The sequence below is a fragment of the Opisthocomus hoazin genome, chromosome 6 (assembly GCF_030867145.1).
Source record: "Opisthocomus hoazin isolate bOpiHoa1 chromosome 6, bOpiHoa1.hap1, whole genome shotgun sequence".
Taxonomy (NCBI): Eukaryota; Metazoa; Chordata; class Aves; order Opisthocomiformes; family Opisthocomidae; genus Opisthocomus; species Opisthocomus hoazin.
In genome coordinates, this window is record NC_134419.1 from 80003486 (window position 1) to 80025948 (window position 22463).

The 22463-nt window shown below is 48.4% G+C and overlaps 2 protein-coding genes across 3 annotated transcripts in view; one reads left to right on the forward strand and one right to left on the reverse strand.

Annotated features, from left to right (window-relative positions):
* Window positions 1-4668: 4668 nt before the first annotated feature.
* Window positions 4669-10678, reverse strand: LOC142361715 (uncharacterized). The gene is made up of 5 exons (XM_075424136.1): window positions 10537-10678; window positions 10106-10146; window positions 9623-10048; window positions 6439-6564; window positions 4669-5141 (listed from the first exon to the last, which is right to left on the reverse strand). The coding sequence occupies exons 1-5, from the start codon at window positions 10676-10678 to the stop codon at window positions 4989-4991; spliced, it is 888 nt and encodes a 295-aa protein (XP_075280251.1). The 3' UTR covers window positions 4669-4988.
* PPP2R2D (protein phosphatase 2 regulatory subunit Bdelta) overlaps window positions 10549-22463 on the forward strand; it is a 30147-nt gene continuing 18232 nt past the window's right edge. The window contains exons 1-2 of one of the 2 annotated variants that reach the window (XM_075423943.1): window positions 10549-10683; window positions 10946-11029. In XM_075423943.1, the coding sequence (XP_075280058.1) occupies window positions 10677-10683; window positions 10946-11029 (91 nt within the window). In that variant the 5' untranslated portion in view covers window positions 10549-10676. Of the gene's footprint in view, window positions 10684-10944; window positions 11030-22463 lie in introns of those variants that run through there. The other variant, XM_075423945.1, reaches the window with a different exon arrangement.

Below are 22463 nucleotides of genomic sequence, written 5' to 3' on the forward strand. Positions count from 1 at the left end.
AAGAACAGAGGGTAGTTCAAATAATTGAAGCAAATATTTAGCAAACACCTGTGTTCCTTTTCTTCAGGCGTCGGCCCTGGCTCCCTGCCCAGCGCAAGCCCATGTTTAAGAGCGCTGGTGAGGACAGCAACAGCTTCCCTCGGCACTGGAGGAGAGAAGCCAATGGCCCTCTCTTCAGCTGACGGGTTTGAGCAGAAACATTCAGCCGATAACACCAGCAGCCAGCCCACAGCGATCTCCGCGACGGTGACAGCTCTCCAGGTTTGCTTAGATTACCTGTGACACCACGACTTTGGCAGACGGACACTGGAGGGCTTCTGTGGCGCAGCTAAGAACTCGTGGGGAGGTGCCAGCCTCTCCAGCTAGGCTGTCTTCCGGCTGCTGTTCCCTTCCTGATGCCTGCAGCGCGGTGACAGCGCCAGGGGACATCGCTGCGGGGACATCGCCGCGGAGACATCACTGCGGTGACATCGCTGTGGGGACGTCACCGCGGAGACATCGCTGCGGGGACATCGCTGCGGGGACATCGCTGCGGTGACATCGCTGCGGGGACATCGCTGTGGTGACATTGCCGCGGTGACATCGCCGCGGTGACATCGCTGCGGCCACATCGCTGCGGCGACATCGCTGCGGGGACATCGCTGCGGTGACATCACTGCAGCCACATCGCTGCGGCGACATCGCTGCGGGGACATCGCTGCGGCGACATCGCTGCGGGGACATCGCTGCGGCGACATAGCTGCGGGGACATCGCTGCGGGGACATCGCTGCGGCCACATCGCTGCGGCGACATCGCTGCGGTGACATCGCCGCGGGGACATCGCTGCGGCGACATCGCTGCGGTGACATCGCCGCGGGGACATCGCTGCGGGGACATCGCCGCGGTGACATCGCTGCGGGGACTTCGCTGCGGTGACATCACTGCAGCCACATCGCTGCGGTGACATCGCTGCGGTGACATCGCCGCGGGGACATCGCTGCGGGGACATCGCTGCGGGGACATCGCTGTGGCCACATCGCCGCGGAGACATCACTGCTGGGACATCGCCGCGGGGACATCGCCGCGGCACCGCGGGAACGCACCCGGCTGTCTCGCCGTGGTTAGAGCCCCCGGCGCGCTCCGAGGCTTGCCGCGCCGTGCAGGTCACACTGCAGCCACCCTAGGCAGCAGCCAGCATTCCTCTTCTGGACAGAAGCCGACGTTTAACGCTCCCGAAGCCGGCCCCACGTGCGTGCAGCTCCAGCACATCAGTGCGTCACGGGCACCCTACCCCTCTCCACACACCATTCGTGCGAGAGGGGGCACAGGGCAGGCAGATTTAAGGTAATTCTACAGACCTTTAAAACCCCACTAGATCGAGCCTGCATTAAAACGCACACTCTGTTACCGACATCCACCGACGTCTCAAGTGCTCTTCGTGAGCCTTCTGCCCAGACTCAGCTCCAGCATCTGCTAGTGCTGCTTATTTCAACACTGAATTTTCTCCATTATAGCTTAGCTTACGTTACTTCCAATGGCCTTTTAATTCTCACTGAAGATTCAAACAATTTAAGAGGATGTTTAGTGGGGGAGCCAACGAAACTTCGCATCACCCTGTCGGACAAACAGTAGGCAGTATAATTGGCTGGCTGTGAAAAGGTTTCAACATTTCATTTAGTCCCATCTTTCTCAAAAAAAAAAAAAAACAAAAGAAAGAAAGCAAACCAGATTGTTTGAGAGTTTCGCTTAACACTTTTCCCAAACCAAAGCCTCATGAGCAGACCACCCCAAGGGCTTATTACAGCACAGCTGCTAGAACACACATTTCCTGCAGCAGCTAACCACGAACGTAGAAGGGCTTGTTAATCTTGTTTATTTTTAAGTCATAAATTTGGTCCATATGGCTCTTTGGTCCCTTGCCCCTCCTGAAATCATACATTGCAATCAGCACGGTACCAGGGGAAAAAAAAAAAATAGTCTGCATTCAAGCCTTCTTTATCTCAAAATAGAAAAGCTGCATCAAGAAAAAAAAAAGCCATTTCCTAGAGTTCTGTGTATCACCACACACAGGCCCTAAGCGCTTCTCTTCGCAGCCCGCTCCAGTGTTCAGATGAGTAGGTGTTTCCCTAACTGGAGTGTTTACAGTAGAATTCAAATATTTTCTTTCAGAGAAGTGTTTCTTTTTCTTTCCACCCCTCCGTAAGTGCCTACCTCAGTCGTACGCAGGAAGAAATACTTTAGAGCTGAGTACGTCCCACAGCAGGCTGTTTGCCACCCAGGTGGAACGCAGGTAAGGAGCCACGTCCGCAGGTCCGGGTGGGAGGACCTGCCCCACGCCCAGCTGAGGAGCTGACTCAGCACTTCGCCGTGACAGGTTTGGAAATCCTCCAGTGGAAAACGCGCAAGCTGCAATTAAAATCTGGGTGAGGCTGGACAAACCCACAAATGTTTGGAATTATTCTGAAGTTTTAATTGAAGCTGCACGGAGCGGAGCAGCTGCGGCTGGGTGGGAATGAGACTCTGACATTCAGCAGTGTCCCAGAGCAGAAGTCTTGCAATCACAGATATGACTAATTCACTTCTGTGTCTCACATCCACCTTCTCCAACTTGTGAAATCAAGACAATTTCTACTTTAATCCGAGGGAAGCAGAAGGATGAGCAATTCCATTCAAACCAAATAATACAAGGTCGCTTCAAAGGTAACTTGAAAATGAGTATTTTAGCAAGGTGTTCAAAGTTCGTCAGCTGCGTGGGTCTTGAAACAGCACAAAGTGCCAATTCTGGACGGACAGCACATCACAGAGAAGCCGCACAGACTATCCCCAAAACAAAGTCTGTTCAGATAAGAGCCCACCACGGGTTCAGGGAAACCAGCTTCTAAACCACCAGTAGAAAACAAAATCAGAAAACACAGAATGTGGCGAAGCAGAGATTTACTTGGTTTTCATTACTTTAACAAGATTGCAACCCTTTGGCACCCACCGCAAACTGCAAGGCTTCAGTGACACCCCTGGTTCCTCTCCATGGCTATTCCAGTTGAGAAAGAAATGGGTAGCACCTCTGCGACGCCGAGCCTCTGGGACCGCCATGAACCAGCAAAATGGCAGGGACTGGCTCTGGGCAGGACAAAGCACAAAACCACCTCCGTCAAAGGAATAATAACCTTGGAGTTAACTGCGACGAATCTAACTGGAAACACAGAATCACAGAATCACAGAATGGTAGGGGTTGGAAGGGACCTCTGTGGGTCATCTAGTCCAACCCCCCTGCCGAAGCAGGGTCACCTTCCCCTACGAGGAGAGGTTGAGGGAACTGGGCTTGTTCAGCCTGAAGAAGAGAAGGCTGCGAGGGGACCTTATAAATGCCTACAAATATCTGCAGGGTGGGTGTCAGGAGGATGGGGCCAAGCTCTTTTCAGTGGTGCCCAGCGACAGGACAAGGGGCAATGGGCACAAACTGAGGCACAGGAAGTTCCGTCTGAACATGAGGAAGAACTTCTTCCCTCTGAGGGTGACAGAGCACTGGAACAGGCTGCCCAGGGAGGTTGTGGAGTCTCCTTCTCTGGAGATATTCAAGACCCACCCGGACAAGGTCCTGTGCAGCCTGCTGTAGGTGACCCTGCTTGGGCAGGTGGGTTGGACTAGATGACCCACAGAGGTCCCTTCCAACCCCTACTATTCTGTGATTCTGTGATTCTGTGATTCTGTGATTCTGTGACCTTGTCCAGGCAAACAAGACGGAATTCCTAGCTTTGATGCAAATAAACCACCCAGCCCTCCGCGGTGCTGAGCAACAGGGAAATGGGCGCCTGGGAAGGGCGCACAGGGAAGGGCTTTGAGGGGCATCACCTGCCGGCAGGAAAGCCGTCGGGAAACCCGTCCAGGGCTTGCGGGCACTCTTCTGCTTGGATGGAAGAAAACTGAAACGCAGGAACAGATTCACATCTGCACAGAGCACGCTACCTGAACTCAGCTGGTGGAAAAGGACCTGGGGGTGCTGGCTGAGCATGTGCCAGCAGTGTGCCCAGGTGGCCCAGAAGGCCAGCGGTACCCTGGCTTGGATCAGCAATGGTGTGGCCAGCAGGAGGAGGGAGGTGACCGTGCCCCTGTGCTCGGCACTGGTGAGGCCACACCAGTGCTGTGTTCAGTTCTGGGCCCCTCACTACAAGGACACTGAGTTGCTGGAGCGTGTCCAGAGAAGGGCAATGAGGCTGGTGAGGGGTCTGGAGAACAAGTCTGGTGAGGAGCGGCTGAGGGAGCTGGGGGTGTTCAGTCTGGAGAAGAGGAGGCTGAGGGGAGACCTTCTCGCTCTCTACAGCTACCTGAAGGGAGGTTGTAGTGAGGTGGGGGTTGGTCTCTTCTCCCAAGTAACAGGCAACAGGACAAGGGGAGATGGCCTCAAGTTGCATCAGGGGAGGTTTAGATTGGATATTGGGAAAAATTTCTTCACTGAAAGGGTTATCGAGCGTTGGAGCAGGCTGCCCGGGGAAATGGCTGAGTCCCCACACTCCTGGAGGCATTTAAAAGACATGTGGATATGGCACCTAGGGACATGGTTTAGTGCTGGACTTGGCACTGTTGGGTTTACGGTTGGACACAATGATCTTAGAGGTCTTTTCCAACCTAAGTGATTCTCTGATTATATCTCAGAACTAAAAATTACGGGCAGTTCTGATCGAAGTGATTACAACCTCATCACATTCAGAGCACGTCCATAGACATACCTCATGTTCTTCGTGCCTTAAAATTATTTGTCTGAGCCAAATCAATGAGCAGAAAGAGTGCAAACAGGTGCAAAAGCACACGGAACTGTTGTAAGAATATTTTGCTAAATGTCCAAGGACCCACCGCTGATGAAGTAACCCACCTTCAAGGAGAATCGAAAACAACTGCTACGCATTACCATCAACCACACTACTTCTGTAAAGTGATACCATGGGCAGGGGACAGGAAAGAGGATCTGGAGGAAGGACTTCATTTTTGAAGAAAGAAGCTGAAACTCTGGCTTCTAGGACAGCGTCCTCTGAAGGGCCCCAGTAACCTGTACTGGAGGGACCGGGGCAGCAGGCAGAGTTTTGATACCTGCTGGCAGTGGTAGCTGGAGAAACTGAGTCACTTGGCTTTCAGACAAGGGTTTCAACCACCCAGGCATCATCAGGGACTGCGGAATGAAGACAAACAGCAGCAGGCGTCAATGCAGGAGGAGAAACAGGCTGAGAGACGAAGGCATGCTGGTGGCGGTGGAATGCCATAGCAAACACAGAATAAAATTGAATAAAGAAGCCAGCTACCAACCCTGAGCATATGCAGACTGAAACTGCGAGCCAAATTACGCAGGCTATAGCACTGATCAACATTACAGCCTGTCTGCCAGCATGGCAAAGCTGACTGCACCACGCTGAAGGGTACCAGCAGGAGAAAAGGGCAGGAAAGGCAAAGGTAAGGCCACTCACCATTTTCCCAACCTAGATAGACGGGGCCATAAAGGCCAAACCAGGAGGTAATCTCCAAACTTCATCCTGGCTACTGCCAACTACCGTGTTACGAACCAGTGAGTAACCGCACAAAAGAAGATGTAATCCCTGGCTTGGCCCTGAGTAAAATGAAAAACCATTTTCAAATTCACACCAATGTAATTTAGGAGAAAACTTTGTGGCTCCTCGAGCAGGCATACAAAGCAACTGCTCCCAAGATCCTCTCCCAGTAGCAATGCTTCTGACATTACTAAAAAATGTTTTATCTAGAAGTGTTCACAGAGTTCTGAGAAGCTGCCTGAAGTTTTTGTTTAGCTCAAGATCTTTCCTTATAATGCCAGAGAGCAATTACTGGATCACAGCATGAAAAGCACAACAGAACAGACATTTTCTTCAGTCAGGAGGTGACTCAGCTATCAAAGAGTTTCTTTTGTTTCTATTTTGGGGAAAAAAAATCACTGCTTTCAGCTGTCTAAAGCTGACGTTCCCAAGGTATATTCATCATGACTGTCAGCTGCAGCAAAGGTCTCTGCGGTTCTTTCCTTCTCCTCAAATTCCTTCCTCTCTAAACAACCGCGTGAAGCGCCTGACAATACCCCTGGAAGGTAAGCAGGACAAGAAATTGCGACTAACTAGGGCACGCTTTGCCTTTGCCGCTGCAAGCAGCGAGCAAAGCAGATGCCATCGTGCCTGCCGTTCCCTCACACAGAAGCGATCCACACCACGCAAACCAAGTGTGCGGCAGCAGCCAAACCAGCGCTAGCACAAAAAGGTTGTGGGGCTTCTTGCTGGAACTGCTCCCCGAGCCGGTGCGTGATCAGCCGGGGCCGGGCTGGCAGGGGCAGCTGCCATGCGTCCCCGGGGTTTCTGCACCGTGGTGCCAGCGAGGAAGGCAACGGCGGCGTTTCGGGAGAGCAGGCAGCCGAGAGAAGAGCTGAACCACAAGTTTCAGACATTAGGCTGGATGTGAAGAAAGGGACTTACTTTACTGAGGCGCCTGGACACAAGGACTCTGTGGTGCAGGAAAAGAGAGAGCCTCAATGCAATATTCCCGAGAGCGCGGGGTCTGTAGCTCACGGCTCTGGGACACGTCTGAGCGCGGGCGTCCACCTACGAGGGGGCAAAGACAAGGGCAGCAAACTGCGATAGTCAAAGACCAGTCTAAGGTGGAGCACTGAAGTCCAGAATATTTTTACATACCACATCGATATGCCCAGAATACGTTTACATACTATGTTGATAAACACAGTGTAAAAAAATACAGGTAATAAGACCAAACACAGGGCTAATAAGGCACCCTACCAACTTCTAAACCACAGATTTTCTCTGAAGTTTGGAAGACAGACAAAATTCCATGGGGAAAAAATCTGTTGCTCTTCTTACCTAAGAATAATCAGATGTTTTTGTCAATTAGCATGTGATATGCGTCTGTTAGTGAAATCTGATTCCGTATGCCAACCGGTTGTATTTCACTCTACGATAAACGCTATTTCCGTGGCTGGAACTACATTTTTTGAAAACAGAAATGCACTTTCAGTATGGTTTGTCCTCAGAGCGATCGTAGTGAACGGCCGCTACCAAACCACCAGCAGAGTCCAGGGCTTTGTTTAATCATAAACAGATAATGGGAAAGATGATGAGAAACAACCGCTGCGGAGCTGGCAACAGCACTGCAGGCAGCATACGTCAGGGGCACGAAGCAGCTGGCTGGGCAAGCTGCTATTTTGAGAGAGCGCTTGGAAACGTCGCTGTCAGTCGCTTTTCTCGCGAAGTGTGGCAAGAGCACAGCGTCCCCTTCTTCCGAGCACAGCTCCTCAATACGCGACGCTAAACCGCGGAACTGGAAACGGGCACCGCAAACACGCCGTGCTTGAATTCTGAGAATGACACCGCGGGGTGACACCCACCCCACCCCGCTGCGTGTGCCCCAGCCTCTCCTCCCAGGGTCCCCAGCGCACGGAGAGCTGAGCACCGCAAAGCCGGCCCAGCAATCCGACACAAGGCACCGGCACAAACTTCCAGGTAGAAGCAAGTGAGCGAAGTAATATTTTAAGAACGTCCCACACAAGCGTCACCAACTGTGAACAGGTTTATAAACCTGAGGGAGCTGGGCTTGTTCAGCCTGGAGAAGAGAAGGCTGCGAGGGGACCTTAGAAATGCTTACAAATATCTGAAGGGTGGGGGTCAGGAGGATGGGGCCAAACTCTTTTCAGTGGTGCCCAGTGACAGGACAAGGGGCAATGGGCACAAACTGAAGCAGAGGAAGCTCCAGCTGAACACGAGGAAGAACTTCTTCCCTCTGAGGGTGACGGAGCCCTGGCCCAGGCTGCCCAGGGAGGTTGTGGAGTCTCCTTCTCTGGAGATATTCAAGACCCGCCTGGACAAGGTCCTGTGCAGCCTGCTCTGGGTGACCCTGCTTGGGCAGGGGGTTGGGCTGGGTGACCCACAGAGGGCCCTGCCAACCCCTACTATTCTGTGATTCTGTGATTCTGTAAACTGCAAAACACTCCGTAGATCACAGTGGGCTGAATCTTCTTCTATCAACACTTTTGTTCTGAATTGGAGTTCCAAACTTCAGACAGCTTGTAGAAAACAACCAGGTCCTTCATTTTAATTAACCTATTCTTTGAATATAATCAAGGACAACAGGTGCATTCTGCAATTTTTGAAAAAAAAACCCCACTTCACAAGAGCACAGCACTTTAAAAAAGATCCTGCCCATAAAATCACATATATTAAAAAATGAACAAATGCACGCACTAACTCCAAGAGACTAAATTAATTACTCACTATTTTAACTTCAGTTTTCCAATCAGCAGAACATCCTCAAAACAATTTACCTACGCCAACATTTGAACTCTCTCAGATTATACATGCTCATGAATTTAGATGAGTTTATGGCGCATAAAGGCATCTAGTTCACTCCAAAAGCACATGAGTACACACAAGAGTGAAACACACCCCCCCACAGGCAAAAACACTACGGTAAGAACTAGGACTGAATGCGTACGGTCGGCTGCCAGCATTCGGGCCGGCAGGGACCTCCGGCGGTCACCCGACCCAGACCCCTGCGTAAAGCAGGGTCACTCTTAAAAGGCCGGCCGACGCGGCTGCTCATGGCGTCAAGACCCTCCTTCCCCGGCTTGGGGCCAGACCACGCTCCCACCCAGGGCCCCCTCCTCGCACCCAGCCTGGCTCTCCCCTGCCCCAGCCTCCACCGACCGCATCCGGCTGCGGAGCACCGAGCAGCGGCCGCCCTCCGCCCTCCCCGCAGCCACTCCCGAGGCGGCTGAGGCCACCCCGAACTCGAGGCACGAGAGACAGCCAACAGCTTTATTTTTAAAATTTTACCTCTACACAGACAGCTCACCACAATGGCGATCCGACGCATGGATCAGATTCCGCTGATCTTTTTATTGAGCTTTTAAATTGATATTTCTTGTTAAAAAATTCCTAGAAGCTCAGGTCACAGACCCAACTCCCGGCCAGCAGCTGTCACCAGGATTTCGGCAGACTCGGGCCAACGGCGTGACACAGAACCTCCCCTCTCGGTTCGGCAGCGGATCGAAGCCAGCGTTTACCTCCAGCTGAAATAACACTTCCAGGCACGAGGCCTGGCCTGAGGCAGATCTATCCCTGTTCTCTCGTAGCATGCATAAATTTACATTTTTTATTGAAATACGTTTCTGTTGCCAATACAAACCCATAAAAAGACCCTTCAAAAATAAAAACTTCCAAGACTGAATTCCTTTCAAAACAAAGTTACTACCGCTCGGATTTCCATCAGTGAAACACTCTTCGCACCTTGCTGGAGAAGTTTCAGGCACCCAGGTGTGACACCAGCTTCACCTGTGGAGACAGCTGGCCCCTCACCACGGGCTGGACGCACCAGTCAGTCCAACGCAACGGGCAGCTTCCGACAGCCGCGCAGGAGGCGTGCAGGAAAACCCAACTCCTGCCCACCTCCCGTGGGAGATGACCTCCCTACACCTACACAGGAGCCGCTCTCGGAAGAGCGAGAGGAAGACAATCCCATGTGAAATTCCAAATGCGTAACACGCTGCGTAAGGACCGAGCGATACAAACCGAGTGGCCGCTTCCGGAGTGGACAGACACCACACCAAGGAGTTCAATTAAAGAAAATATTAAGTCCAACGCATTTCTGTACCTGAGGTACTGGGGAGCGGCTGCCAGCCCGGCGCAGAAACCGCTTCGGCGAGGGCCCAGCGCCAGGCCCAGGCCGGCTGCGGAGGGCCCGAGGCGGTGGCAAAGGCCGGCCCGCGCGGAGGGAGGCGAACCGCGGGCACCTCGCTGTGGGTGATCCCCGAGGCTCTCGCTCCGCCGCGAAGGGGACGCACCGCCTTCCTCCTTCCCACGGAGCCTCCCAGCGAAGCGGGCCTCTGTCCCTCAGCCACGCTGCCCGCGCCCCGAGGGCCAGGACACAACATGGCGCCCTGCCCTGCCCCGCCCGGGCACCCGGCGCTCCCCCAGCCGCGACGGGGACCCCCTCCCGAGGGACCCACGGGTCAGAGACCCCACACACCGACGCAGCCGTTTCGGAAACGCACAAAGTTAGCTTTAATTTCTTTCCGCTCTTTGGGATTCAGGGGTACAAACCTCGCCTTCGCAGCCCCCCCCCCCCCTTCCGCGCCCCGATTTGCGGGAAGCGGCGCCGCTGAACGCCGGGGCCGCCTGCAAATAAAGCGGCAGCAGGCGGGGAGGGCGCAGCCATAACGCGATGTCCACAGCTGCTCCCAGGAAGCGCCGCAACGCCGCGAACCTCCCTCCTCTTCCTCTTCCTCCTCCTCCTCCTCCTCCGCCCCTGCGAGCGCCCAGCCCGCCGGGCGGGAACCCCCGGCCGGGGGCCGCTCCGCTCCGCGCCCCGCCCCGCCCGACTGGCCCGGCCCCGCCCCGCTCGGCCCGGCCCCGCCCCGCCCCGGCCCGGCCCCGCCCCGCCCCGGCCCGGCCCCGCCCCGCCCCGGCCCGGCCCCGCCCCGCTCGGCCCGGCCCCGCCCCGCCCCGGCCCCGCCCAGCCGCCCGCGCGCGCCCCCGCCCCGAGGGGAGCAGGGGCGATGACGTCACCGGACAGGCCGACCGGCAATGGGCGCCATTTTGAAACCCCGAAACCTCCCGCGGCGGCAGCTCGGTGCGGCGGCTGCTGCGACCCGCTCCCGGCCGGCGCCTCCCCCCGCGGGCCCGTCGCCCCACCGGCACCGGGCGACATGGCAGGTGAGGCCGCACCGCCGCTCCTGCCCCGCCCGCCTACCGGGACAGAGAGAGGGAGGGAGGGAGGGAGGGTGGCGCGGCGGGCCGGGCCGGGCCGGGCCGGGCCGGGCCTGGCTGGGCCGTGCGGATGCAGGCGGCGGGGGGTTACGGCGCGGAGCGGGGCTGCCCCGCGGCGGGTGGGCCTGGGCCGGGCCGGGGGCAGCGGGGCCGGGGGCTCGGCGGGGCGCCGCTCCCCTCCCCTCAGCGCTCTCTCGTCCCTCCGCAGGGGTGGCAGGAGGCGGCGGCGGCAACGACTTCCAGTGGTGCTTCTCCCAGGTGAAGGGGGCCATCGACGAGGACGTGGCGGAAGGTAAGGGCCGGGCCGCGGGGCCCACGGGCCCCGGCAGCCCCTTCCCCCGCAGCACCGCCCGGGGCTCGGGGCTGGGGGCGATGGCGGAGCTGGGGGCCGTGCCTCCGGCCCGGCGGGCGCTGGCTCGGGAGGGCACGGCGGCTTCCTCCTGCTCGTTAATTCTGATCGCTGGGGAGAAGAGGTAATGGCAGTGAGAAAAGACGGGGGGGGGGGGGGGGAAACGCAAATGGAGCCTGTCAGGCTCGTCGAGTTTCCCTCTGACGCAAAGGGAGCAGCAGAGAGAGCGCGCAGGTCTGTCAGTTGTGCTTCGTTTAAAAAGTAGAGTGTGAAGGCTTCCTGCAGCGCGGAGAGGTTTTACTCCTGCTTGGTAGCGTTTGGAGGCTGTAAATAGGGATGCTGAAGTAGGGAAAAGGGGCACACCTTTACATCTCTCCAAAACTTTCAAAGCATGATGTGTTTTGGAATGAGTAGAAAATAAGAAATGTTTTAATGGGGAATAGCGTTTCTCTGTAGTATGTACAAACAATGTGAAGTTTTTCTGGACTTTGAGGAGAAAGTTCTTTATTTCTTTTTTTTTTTCCCCTAAATTTTCTGCATTCATCTGTTCAGGCTGGCAATACTGTGTAGAAAACAGAGTGTGGAGTATGGGTGTGAAACGCAGTTCTGTGCTGTTTGTTTGGTTTTTACTGCACTAACTGGAATGGATGTACTTACTGCATGAAGTGAAATAACTTCCATCCCCCTGTGTGGTCGTCTGGGGTTTTGGATTTTTGGTCTCTTACTGGATGCAGTAAATATTTTTTCATACTGTCTGCTACAGGGAAATTATGCTGACAAATGTTTTCATTTTCATGCCACTTGTTTGGCATTCCATTTAAAATAATAGCTACAGGAGGAATAGACTTGAAAACTGCTCAAGAAGCTAGTACTCAGACTCAGTTGTTGTTTTATTCCTTTTTTTTTCCCCCTAGATATATTTTGTAACTTGTACTGCTGTTCTGAAGTTCACAGAAGTCTTAAGAAAAAAAGTAACATGGTCCTTTTTTTCCTAGTAGCTGTCATCTGTAGGACTGAAAGTTGGTTCCCCATGTTGCAAAAAACACAGTTCTACGAGCACCTTGCTTCCTACTCAGTCACTGAGCAACAGGAGTTTGTGGAGAGCTGGAAAGCTTCTCATGTTTGGAATACCAATATGTTTTAAACCCAGTTAATTATTTAAGTGCATAACAGGACTGTTCAAAGAGAAACTTACATTACTGAGGAGGCACATCACCGAGGCAGAGCTCTTCAGTTAGAGGGGAAAGCTCTCTGGAGTAACTAGGAGTGGTAAGGGGAAATGGTGATACAATGCTGGACACTTCTACGCTGGACTTTCCCAGATGTACCTCACTAATGGGACTTTTCCTGGAGTGAGGACTTCAGATGGTGCGTGTTACTACTATGTGTGAGGAATTTCATTTTCTTCATAGGGCAATTAATATAAGTAATCATTCAGCACCTGGTTTTGAAGAAACAGCACTATAGCTTTGGTTTCCTCCTGGAATACGAGAACTACTTAGTTTTTGTGACTTGTTGTCTTTAATTTGGCTTGTGTGCTTCACCCACCCCCCCATTAGCTTTTGCCTTGAAATTGGTAGTAAATAAACAAAATAAACAATTTATTTGCTAGTAATTGCCTGAATTTGATTGAGCAGTATGCAATAAGAGTGCGATTCCATTGCTAGATTTTTGGCCCCAGTTAGAGAGCTATTTACTCATTACCGTTTTTTAAAACATGTTTTACCAAACTGCGTATCTGAACCTATTTGATGGGCCACTGTTGCCTTGAAATAGCCTTGCTGCAAATATTACTTAAGACCACTGTGAATTTCCTGCAAATTTTTGCAGTAGTGAGAGGTTGATATTCCTATAATTTTTTTTCTCTTTTCTGTTTTGTGAAAAATAAGTTCTGCAGGGGAAATCTGAATATGACAACACAAAGTATCTGTCACGTATTAAATGCAGACTTTCTTGCTAAACATTCTTACAGGTGCTTCATTCAGTAGTTGAAATTATGAAGCCTGATAGTCAGGCAACTTAACCAAAAAGTCACTTTTTTGAATTGCAATTCTAGAATCCGTTTTATGTTCAATAGTTGTTTCTCACGTGTATTTATTACTTTATTAAAAGTATTGACGTGGCTATGACAGGTTGCTATAGTTAGTTTTGCAACTGCTTTCTCCGTTCCCAGGATTTTTTTTCTGACTAGGTCGTTAATATAGAAAATCACTTTGTCTTTTCTGCGTGTTCACTTTCTTCAGTGAGTAATCTTTGAAATGTGTACAATTCTCTCTTTAAATCCATAGAAGAGCAGCGTTTCTGTGACCAATCTGGCCATTTCAAAAAGATCAGGAAAATATACCAGTTATTGAAATGTGCAGTTTTCTAAAGCAGAGAAGTTTAACTGCGTTCAAGGAGCAGGATTCTAGGTGAACCTGCTTGAGCAAGGGGGTTGGACTAGAAGATCTCCAGAGGTCCCTCCCAACCCCTACCATTCTGTGACTGGAGGATAAAACAGATATTGAATGAACAGATTGATATTGAGGATGGCAACAAGCTTAATTTAGAAAAAAACCAGTAATTTAAAACTGTGTTGTACTTTTGTTGTTAGTGTAAAAACCCTGTGATTACTAATTGTACTGATTGCCTGTAAAACTTGCTATTCTTGGATTACTTTTTTTGGTAGAAAGTAGCTTTCTAAATACAGGCTGCTTTTTTTTTTTTCTTTAATAATGCTTCATGAGACCTAAACAGTTTTGTGATCTCAGTGTTTAATTTGTTTTGCATGTTCAAGAAGTTCTGGTTTGGGGTTTTTTGGCAAGCAAATTATGGAACAGTTTATTGAGTAACCTATAGATATGCCCAAATTCCCTTGGGCCAGATGTTCTGCATGTAATCTGTGACTACTTCTGGGTGTCTTTAACAGAATATATTTTTATATTTTTTATATATATATATAGTGGGCACTGTAAGTCTTCCTAACTGACTTGTGCTAGTGGTGAGTTGGAGATACTGAGAAGAATAGCTCATCCTTTTCAGAATGTGAACCTGTATATGTTGGAGATCATGGTTTTCCTGTTATTGACTTGGGAGTTTCTCTGGGTTTTTCAAAGCGGTCAGCATGGGTTTTTGGCTTGTGATGAACTATTCCCTCTGTGAAGGCTGTTTTGATTTGGCACTGGTTAGCTACATCTTTCTGTTTCAGATGCAAGCAGTTTTAAGGGTATAGTTATTCCACTAAATGAAACAGGTACTGCTTTCCTCTTCAAGCTCCATCAGCTGAAGTCTTAAACTGGTTTAAGTGTTATATTTGAAACCTTTTTTGAGGCAGCTGAGTGCAAAGCCTGGTCTTGCACGTAAATGCTGGACACAGTGCCCTTTCATAGTGGACAAGAGCTTGGAAGGTCCCTTTCATTACCTTGAGGATGAACTGTTGTAAGGTAATTCACATGAGCAAAACTTTTGTTCTACAGAAAAAGTTGTCATTGACTTTCAGAATACTTGTCTTGTCTTGGATGTTCTACTTGTTAGGAATTTTTGTATCTCGATTTAAAGGTCAAAGAAAAATACTGGGGTGTTTTTTTAATTCTCTAGCTAGTAGGTGGTATTGACAGCACTGATAAACTAAAAGATACCTTGTTACCATCAGTTCCACAGATTTTTTACTTTTCCTTTTAAAGCTTGTTACAGTGCTGAGTAAGTCCACCCCAGAAGTTCGTCACAATGCGGAACGCAGGTAGAGAAAAAAACCAAGATCTAATAAAAATACACTGGACTGTAATCCTGTAATTGCTCTCAAGTCCGGATACAAGTGATTTAAAAACACTCTTAGTGTTAAATCGTCTTTTACAATTCAGTGATTTAAAAACATTCCTGAAGAACACATGAGAATGTAACTGGCCTATGCTCACTGTTTTTAAAGCAGATTCTGGCATGATTTCAAAATCCAAAAAAGGTGCAGCTATTTCACAGCTGGTTAAAATTACACAGAAGAAATGACAGAATTGGTTGCCATCTTTAAGATTTTTTTTTTTTCTGTAAGAACTGGAAAATATGGCAATGATGACTCCGTTATTAAGCCAAATGTATTGTTTCCTTTCATCATAAATAATTGGTTATCCCTGAAGTTGTCACTTGTTACTGGAATGGGGCAGAAGGTGGGCCTTTAAACTGTGGTTGGTTTTGGTTTTTTTTCCTTGAAAAACAGCATTTTGCCATAGACAGGACTTTAAGTGCCTGCTCTTTTGCCCTCCCTAAAACATTATGCACTTACCCCTGGTTTATGGTGATAATGTAGCAGTGTGCTTTGGCCTTGATGCTTTAACAGCTCTACCACATCCCTACTCCCCAAAGGACTGTTGTATTCTGAACAGCCACCATCTCTTGGACCAAAGAGTCAGAGAGTTGCATTGACCTTCCCTGCTTTGTGTGTGTGGTGTTCTGCGTAATGTGTGCAATGACATAATACTGACTGGGGGAAGTGTTTCAGTGGTTTTTCTAATGTGGGCAGAAATAGTATTTTGTGAACAGTTTTGACCTGAGCACGAGTTAGATAGTGGTTTCCTGTTGGAGAAAGTAGTCTTAATGTTTCGGGGAGAGTCTTCAATATTAAAAAAAAAAAGTTCCAGGTGATGTTCATGCTTCATAAAAGTGGTCATGTCAAGTGATGTCAGCTTGGTTTTCTGTGAGGAGAGAATCTGTCCTGCCAACTCACATGCTTACAAGGTATTTAAATCTGTAATCTTTACCATGGTATCAAATTTTGATTCCTTTTTTTTTCTGGCATATGCACATGATGGGTTGATGGAACTGCAGGGGCAGGAGAAGAACTATGAATGTAAGTACAAAAATGTTTAGCGTTCGGAGAATTGTGAAAACGATAGCTTGTTTTTGGTAAAGAAACTAGAAAATTTATGGCCTAGGTGGAGACCTTAAAGGCAGTCAGAAGTGGTTCATAAATGCCTTATTTTGCTGTTGAAGTTCACCCACAGCTGTTGTACCTAGCATCATTTTCCTGACACACATACGAAAAAGAAAGTTAGGGCAATCTTGTCAGAAACCTACAGAGGTGTGGGGGCATTAAGGGAAAATAAAATTCTCAATACCAGTGAAAGACGGCAAGTGGAATAGTAAAGAATAGACATGAAAATCCTGTAAAAGACTAAGCAACCTGTAGGCTATAAGAGAAGACAAATTACTAGGTATAGCTGCATTATATTTTGATTAAAAAGTGAAGCTGCAGGAATGCATAACTCACAAATGGACGATCAACAGTTTGGGTGAGCGTGGAGTATCAGTTGCAGAGTTGTGAGGTGGGAATGCGCAGTGAGACACTGAGCAGTGGGAGTGCAGAAGTTACTACGAGTCTTCCCATCTGTACTGTTGGTCCGCGGCCGGTGAGAGCCGCTGCCGTCGGTCTCTGCAGAGCGGGGGGCTGTTACCTGGTGGCCCAGGAAAGCTGAGGTACGGTTCCCGTGTGCACTCTTGTTACTGGGCCATTTGTGGAGCGTTTCAACATCTGGGGGAAAAGCTTAGTAAAGAAATGATAAAAATCACTTTATTTAAATTTTTTTAAAAAAAGGGGAAGGTGTGAAAGCTGTAACTGCACAAAAATTTGTATTTACCCATTGTGTTTTTATTAACTCTTATTAAAAGTACAAAGAAAAGCACAAAAGTGAACTACTTAGAAAAAACTTCACAGAATAACACAAGTTAATTAAGTATACTTCCAGAAGGAAAAAGGTTATTGAAATTACTATTCTAGAGGTTAAAAAAAAATACTGAGGCAATAGATTTGCATACAAAATACTGGATTGTCCCCTGAATATTATAAATAGACTCCGTAAGCTCTCATTGCTTGTAAGAAAGGGCATGGCAAGCCTTGGCAAGCGTGAAGGTAAAGTTTATTTGTTTTACTGAACTTCAGCTTTACTACTCTTTTGTTGCTGCTGCTTTACCCTTTCTTTGTGCTAGCACATCCAGACACCTACCTGCCTCTTAAACTCGGTGAAGACAGGGCTTTTTTAATGATTCAGAGGACTTACAGCGTCAAATTCCGATCTGGTTCAGTTCAAAAGAAAGCGCAAATTTAAATCAAAGGGGGAGTTGCACTGCTTGCCTTTTGTGAGGTGCAGACTCTTGGGCGACCGTTCAGTCAGCTGGACAAGTGTTTGGTTTGGGTGAATTTGCTGGGCAGCCTGCCCTCCGGAACAGGTCTTGGGAACAGTTTGCCACCTTATGTTGTTTCTTTTCTACCAGCGTGTTACGGCACTCCAAGCAGAATGGCTTCTGCGCTGGCGCTCCTGCGAGAAGCCAAGTGGCCTAGCTCCAGACCGGGCCCAGGACGCGCAGGGGCTGGCAGTCTTTCCGAGAGAAATGCTCTTGTTTGGAGCCTGCCACAGCTTCTCGGCGGCCGTGCTGACTTCAGCCAGCCCTTGCTGCTTCTCCAGCTGTGCGGTGCCGGCCGCCGCTGCGCTCCTGTTGAAGCTGCTCAGGTGCCCTGTTCATGCCCTCGGTTAACCTTAAATCTGTTCAAGGATTTAAATTAGTTCAAAAAGCAGAGTTATGTTGGACGAAGTTAAACTCTACCAGGTACCTAAAGGCAGTTCAAGTCATTTTGCAAGTTGTTTAAGTGTTAGGGCATGCAAAATTGTTAGACCTGATGGATACTTTAGGTGGGCAGAATGCTTAGCGCTGTAAGCTGGAAGAAATTCGGTCTGAGCAAATCTATACCACCTTTGGCTTATTCTTCTGACACATCTCACTTCTGTCTTAATTTTTCAAATAAGTCATGAAAATGGAAATCTAAAAAGTGAGTATATAAAGTGGCATATTCTGAAAAATAGAGGACTTTGAGTAACTTCTATGTATATTGTCGAGTGATTATTGATAGCTTTAAAGTTCATCTCACCTTTCAGTACAATTCAGAGATAGAAATCCGATTTCTCGCAACCGTTAAAGTAGGAAATGATCCTTAAGGACGTCTTTTAGGAGAGCTTAGGCATGACAATAACAGCAATACCGGTCTTAGTCCATCCTAATTGCAAAGTGATACCAGTCTTTTTCATTGACTGTTCTGGCAGCCATAGTATGGAGAATCCCCATTCACCTGGAAGCAAGCCAGCGAGAGGTACGGGAACGAGGAGAGAGCAGGGGGAGGCTGAGGCCTGGGAATCCGTGCTGAAGTCATGAACCTGCAGAACTGAAATTGTGGTAGTGCCTGCCTGCCCCAACACGTGGAGGACGAGGGTAGGTCTGGGTAGAAGCAGAGTGTTGCCCGGTGCGGTGACTGTAGCCATCCAAACGTGAATAACTCGCACTTTACGCCAGCTGCTTACCCCCTCCCTGCCCCAGAGGGCTTTTAATGCAAAGAGATACCATTGGTGATGTTTGGGGAGTATTCTCTTGAAATTATTGTAATCAAGTAACAAGCAGTTCTAAGGCCATGGGTGTCTGTAACTTGTTACGCGCAAATGTGAGTTTGTTTTTAAAAACATTTCTTTCTATTACTTACTATTTAACAGGCATTAGGCTCCGAATTTCTTCATTCTCTTTGATTACTCTGTTCCCTCTAACGGGTCTCTGTGTATCTTTTTTCCTTCACTAGTCTTACTTGCTCCTTCAGTATTTTATTTGACTCTTTTGGAGTCTTCGCTTAGTTGCTCTGAAACGATGGTTCCTTGCCATTCTCTGTATAGGCCCTGACTGACGTGTTTGTCACCAGAAATGCCTCAGAATGGTCTGTTGTCACTGTCTGTTGGAAAAGAGTGCTCTCCGCCCTGATGTCACGTCTGACCGTTCAGCGCAACGTCACAGGGAGGTCCCGACTTCTGATTTCCAGGTTGACTGAGGTGCGCATAGCCTGCACGTGCCCCCTTCTGCGCGCTCTGCTTCGTTCCCTTTGGCTGGAGGAGACCGTAAAACATCTCCCGCAGCGCTCTCCTGCTGTAGAGTAAAACACTCTGTAGAATACCGTGTGTGTCAGAGGGAAAGGTGTGTCACCTTTGATCTTGATTACAGGCACAGAAATGTTCTTTCTATGTTTAGTTTCCCCTGGCAGTCTCCCTTGCGGTTTATGCCAGCCGCTGGCTCTGGTCCAGCTCCAGTCGTTTCCTCTCGAAGCGTGAGCCCCTGCAGAGAGTTTCCTGGTCCTTAAAGCGGCTTGTTCTTTGGACCTCTAGGACAGATCATGGAAAAAGGTGCTGTATTAAAAGTACTTTTCAAGGGGAAGGACAGGAGACAGGTCTGCTAACGTCCATTTTTTTTGTCGGTCTGTGTACTGAATGTGAAGCTGTGTGTTGTCCATTGCATGCCTGGAAAATTTTAAGTTGAAATCCCCTAGAAGTAGGGCAGCCCTCTTTTCAGATCACATTCGAAAATAGGGGCCGTTTGACTTGCTAGTTCATCAGGTGTCTGAGGAGTGGGCTTTTGCCAAATGTCTTTGAATGGCTTAGAAGAAAGAGAGAGAGGTTGATGCTGCTTCTGCCTAGTTAGTGTTAGTCCGAAGCACGGACTGCAGCTGCAAACTCTTTTATCTGCTGTGTGAGCTGTGAAGGAGTTATGTTTTTTCAGTTTTTAGATTTTAACCAAAGTAGCAATGTGCAGCCAGCTTAGAGAGGAAAAGTTCATGGTAGCTAATTTTAGGTATCTAATTTAGATGTTCTGGATCCCTTTGCATTCTCCATTACCTAAACAGAGCCCAGGCGCCGATATCGGTGTCAGTTAGAAACACGTAGTATGAATCCTTTGTGGGCTTAAATTAGTCTGCAGGTCTAAGCCTGCTGTCATCTCAGAATCCTGACAAGCGCTGGTCTCTGCCATCCCGTCCCGCTCTGCTCCCTGTACAACCAGCCCAGGAGGCTTTGGGGCTTGCAGAACTGTGACAGGATTATGACAGGAGTTTTATGCTGTAGGGAGGTTAATATTCAGCACTGATGTTAAAAGGCTTAGTGCATGTACGCTGAATCTTGAAGCTTCTGTCTAGGCTTACAGGGTAGTCTCTCCCGAGTCACTGAGAATAGTTTCCACCGCATTATTATAAAGACAGATATTTGTAGCCTTTTACTGTGTTGGGAGGGTGCTCACTACCCGAGGAAGTGCTTAGTGCTTTTAAATTCGGGGATTCTACAGAACCATAACTTAGTTGCCAGCATTTTTCCCCAACTCTCCTTGTAATGTACTGGCTTTGAAAACAGCTAGGAATTTTCCTACTCTGTCTGTAGACCGTAACTAAGTTACAACTCCTTTCCAAAAGTGAAGCTGAACATTAATTTTTCATGTCTGGAAGGAAACAAATATTACCAGACTAATACCTTACTGTGCAGCCGTAGGTCTTGCTGCTCTCCATAGTTTACAGGAGGAAGGTTTACACGGCTGCGTACAGAACAGAGGGTCCTAGCAACACTGGAGCGAAAATGGAGGGAAAGTTGGACAAACCTCTCGGTTTCTGGGCAGTCGTGGTCACAAAGGTGCCTTGTACGGGAGGAGAGTGCGTTAGGGTGCTGTGCGTGAGCACATACCGTGGCAGTTCAGCTGTCCTCGCCCTTTCGCCTGTTTCCTTGTGAGTTATTTTGCTAGTATGAAGACAAGGCTGAGAGATTCTGCTGGGAAATAAAACTGGTGCTTGTACACATAAGAAAAAGATAAGACATATAATAAAAGAGCTCTAAAAATTCCAGAGTTAATGTGATGATTAAGAACCTGCAGAGGCTTGCTTTGTTTTTTTCTGGAAGTCTTAAGCTGATGTGGAAATAAAGAGCAAATGTAGATGGGTAAAGCATGTTGAGCAGAACACAGAGTGATTGGTTTGGAGAGAATTTCGTGGTTTACCTCTAGTCTCATAATTTTTTTGGTTCAAGATAGTGTAGTGCTGAGGATACTAGATGGAATTATTTTGGGGGATCGATACGCTTCAATTAAACATCCTATAGGGAAAACTTTTTAATTCATACTTTTAGATTAAAAAAAGTTTTAGTGCTGTTAAAAAAAAAAAACAAAAACAAAAACCAAAAAAAAGCTGATTCTTCATATTCCAAATTTAACTGAGACAATATTTGAAGAAAATTTTTGTGTTTTTGTGCTGATGTGCCCGCTCCACGTACCTGTTTCCATACAGCATGTTGATGATAGATTTTTTTTTTTTTTACATACTTTTCAGTGCCAATGTAAAATTTCAAGCTGCTTTTTCCAGTTGGTGATCAATAAGGAAAGGCATTCTCCACTGGCATGAGCGTTTCACCTACACGTTGTTGACCCTCTTCTCGCTGTACTTTTTGTTCAAAGCTGTAGAAGTCGGTGGTGTCTGTGTTCTGTCCTGCTTCTGCAGTTCTTGACAGAGAGGAGCCCAGGTTACGTTTGGCTGGAGAGCACTGCTGGTAAATCATGGCTGTGTCTGGCAAACGGTGGTGCCTTTACAGATGTGTTGAAGCAAAAATGCTGCCCAGTGTACTTTGAACGAATGTTTCAGTAAGTACTTTGACAGTGTACACTGGAGAAATTAAAAATGTCTTTTTCCCTTTCTGAGACTAAATGGAGGAGTGGATTTTGTGATTTTGTTTGAAATAATTGCGTATGTTAAGGAGTCATTTATCTCTGCTGCGACGTTTACTGATACCTCAAAGGGCAAAAATGACCCATGCTAGAATGGCTTTCAGATTTCTGTGGTAGTGGAATATTAGTTTTGCTACTGGTAAACCTTTAACTAGAGGGCTACTTAATGTTTGAGTACTGAAAATGTCATTAAATTACTCTGTCGCATCCCTTCTCTGCTTACCTCATCTGTCGTTTCTTTTTTTCCTTAGTTTACTGCTTTCCTGGGGTGTCTCTTGAAATGCTGGGGGTTTTTTTCCCTGTGTATAATTGAGTGATATTGTGATACAGAATTTTTTTTTATTCTAGCACTATTGCCCGTCTTGGAGTAGAATTTAATTAAGATTACATCTCCAGCTAGTTCCCCAGCTTTCTCATTTTAGTACAAAATTCTTTGCTTAAGTCATGATTTTTGGTATTTTTAACTATAAAACCTCTTAGCCAGCCAGCCATTTGTGATGGCTTAGAATTTATACATTCGCACAGTTTAGATATGTATTTGGCCCAAAGCAAATATGGAATTGTGAAAATAATTATCATGGATCAGTATTAAAGCTCAACAGCAGTATTGGCCACACACACAGAGGTTTCTCTCTCTGACACTGAATCTCAGTTCTCATGCAGGTTGTTTTCCCCGTGATTGTCAGGCAGGAAGGACGAGTTGGCTGTGAAACATTTTCACAATCACCATATACATATGTTACACAGATTGTTATGAAAGGACCTGGTTTCATTTTTTTCTTTCTTAAGAAAGAAAAAAGTTCCAAATTCACAACAGGCTTAACACGGACCAGCTCCTGCCCTTTCT

What these genes read in the sequence shown, in the direction of transcription:
- LOC142361715 (XM_075424136.1), bottom strand. Translation starts at nt 10,678, where the DNA reads ATGTCGCCCGGTGCCGGTGGGGCGACGGGCCCGCGGGGGGAGGCGCCG. An exon ending in GCCGCTTCCCGCAAATCGGG is followed by an intron (nt 10,049 to 10,105) that starts GCGCGGAAGGGG and finishes TGAATCCCAAAG; the next exon opens with AGCGGAAAGAAATTAAAGCT. An exon ending in TGTCCAGGCGCCTCAGTAAA is followed by an intron (nt 5,142 to 6,438) that starts GTAAGTCCCTTT and finishes TTCATTCCGCAG; the next exon opens with TCCCTGATGATGCCTGGGTG.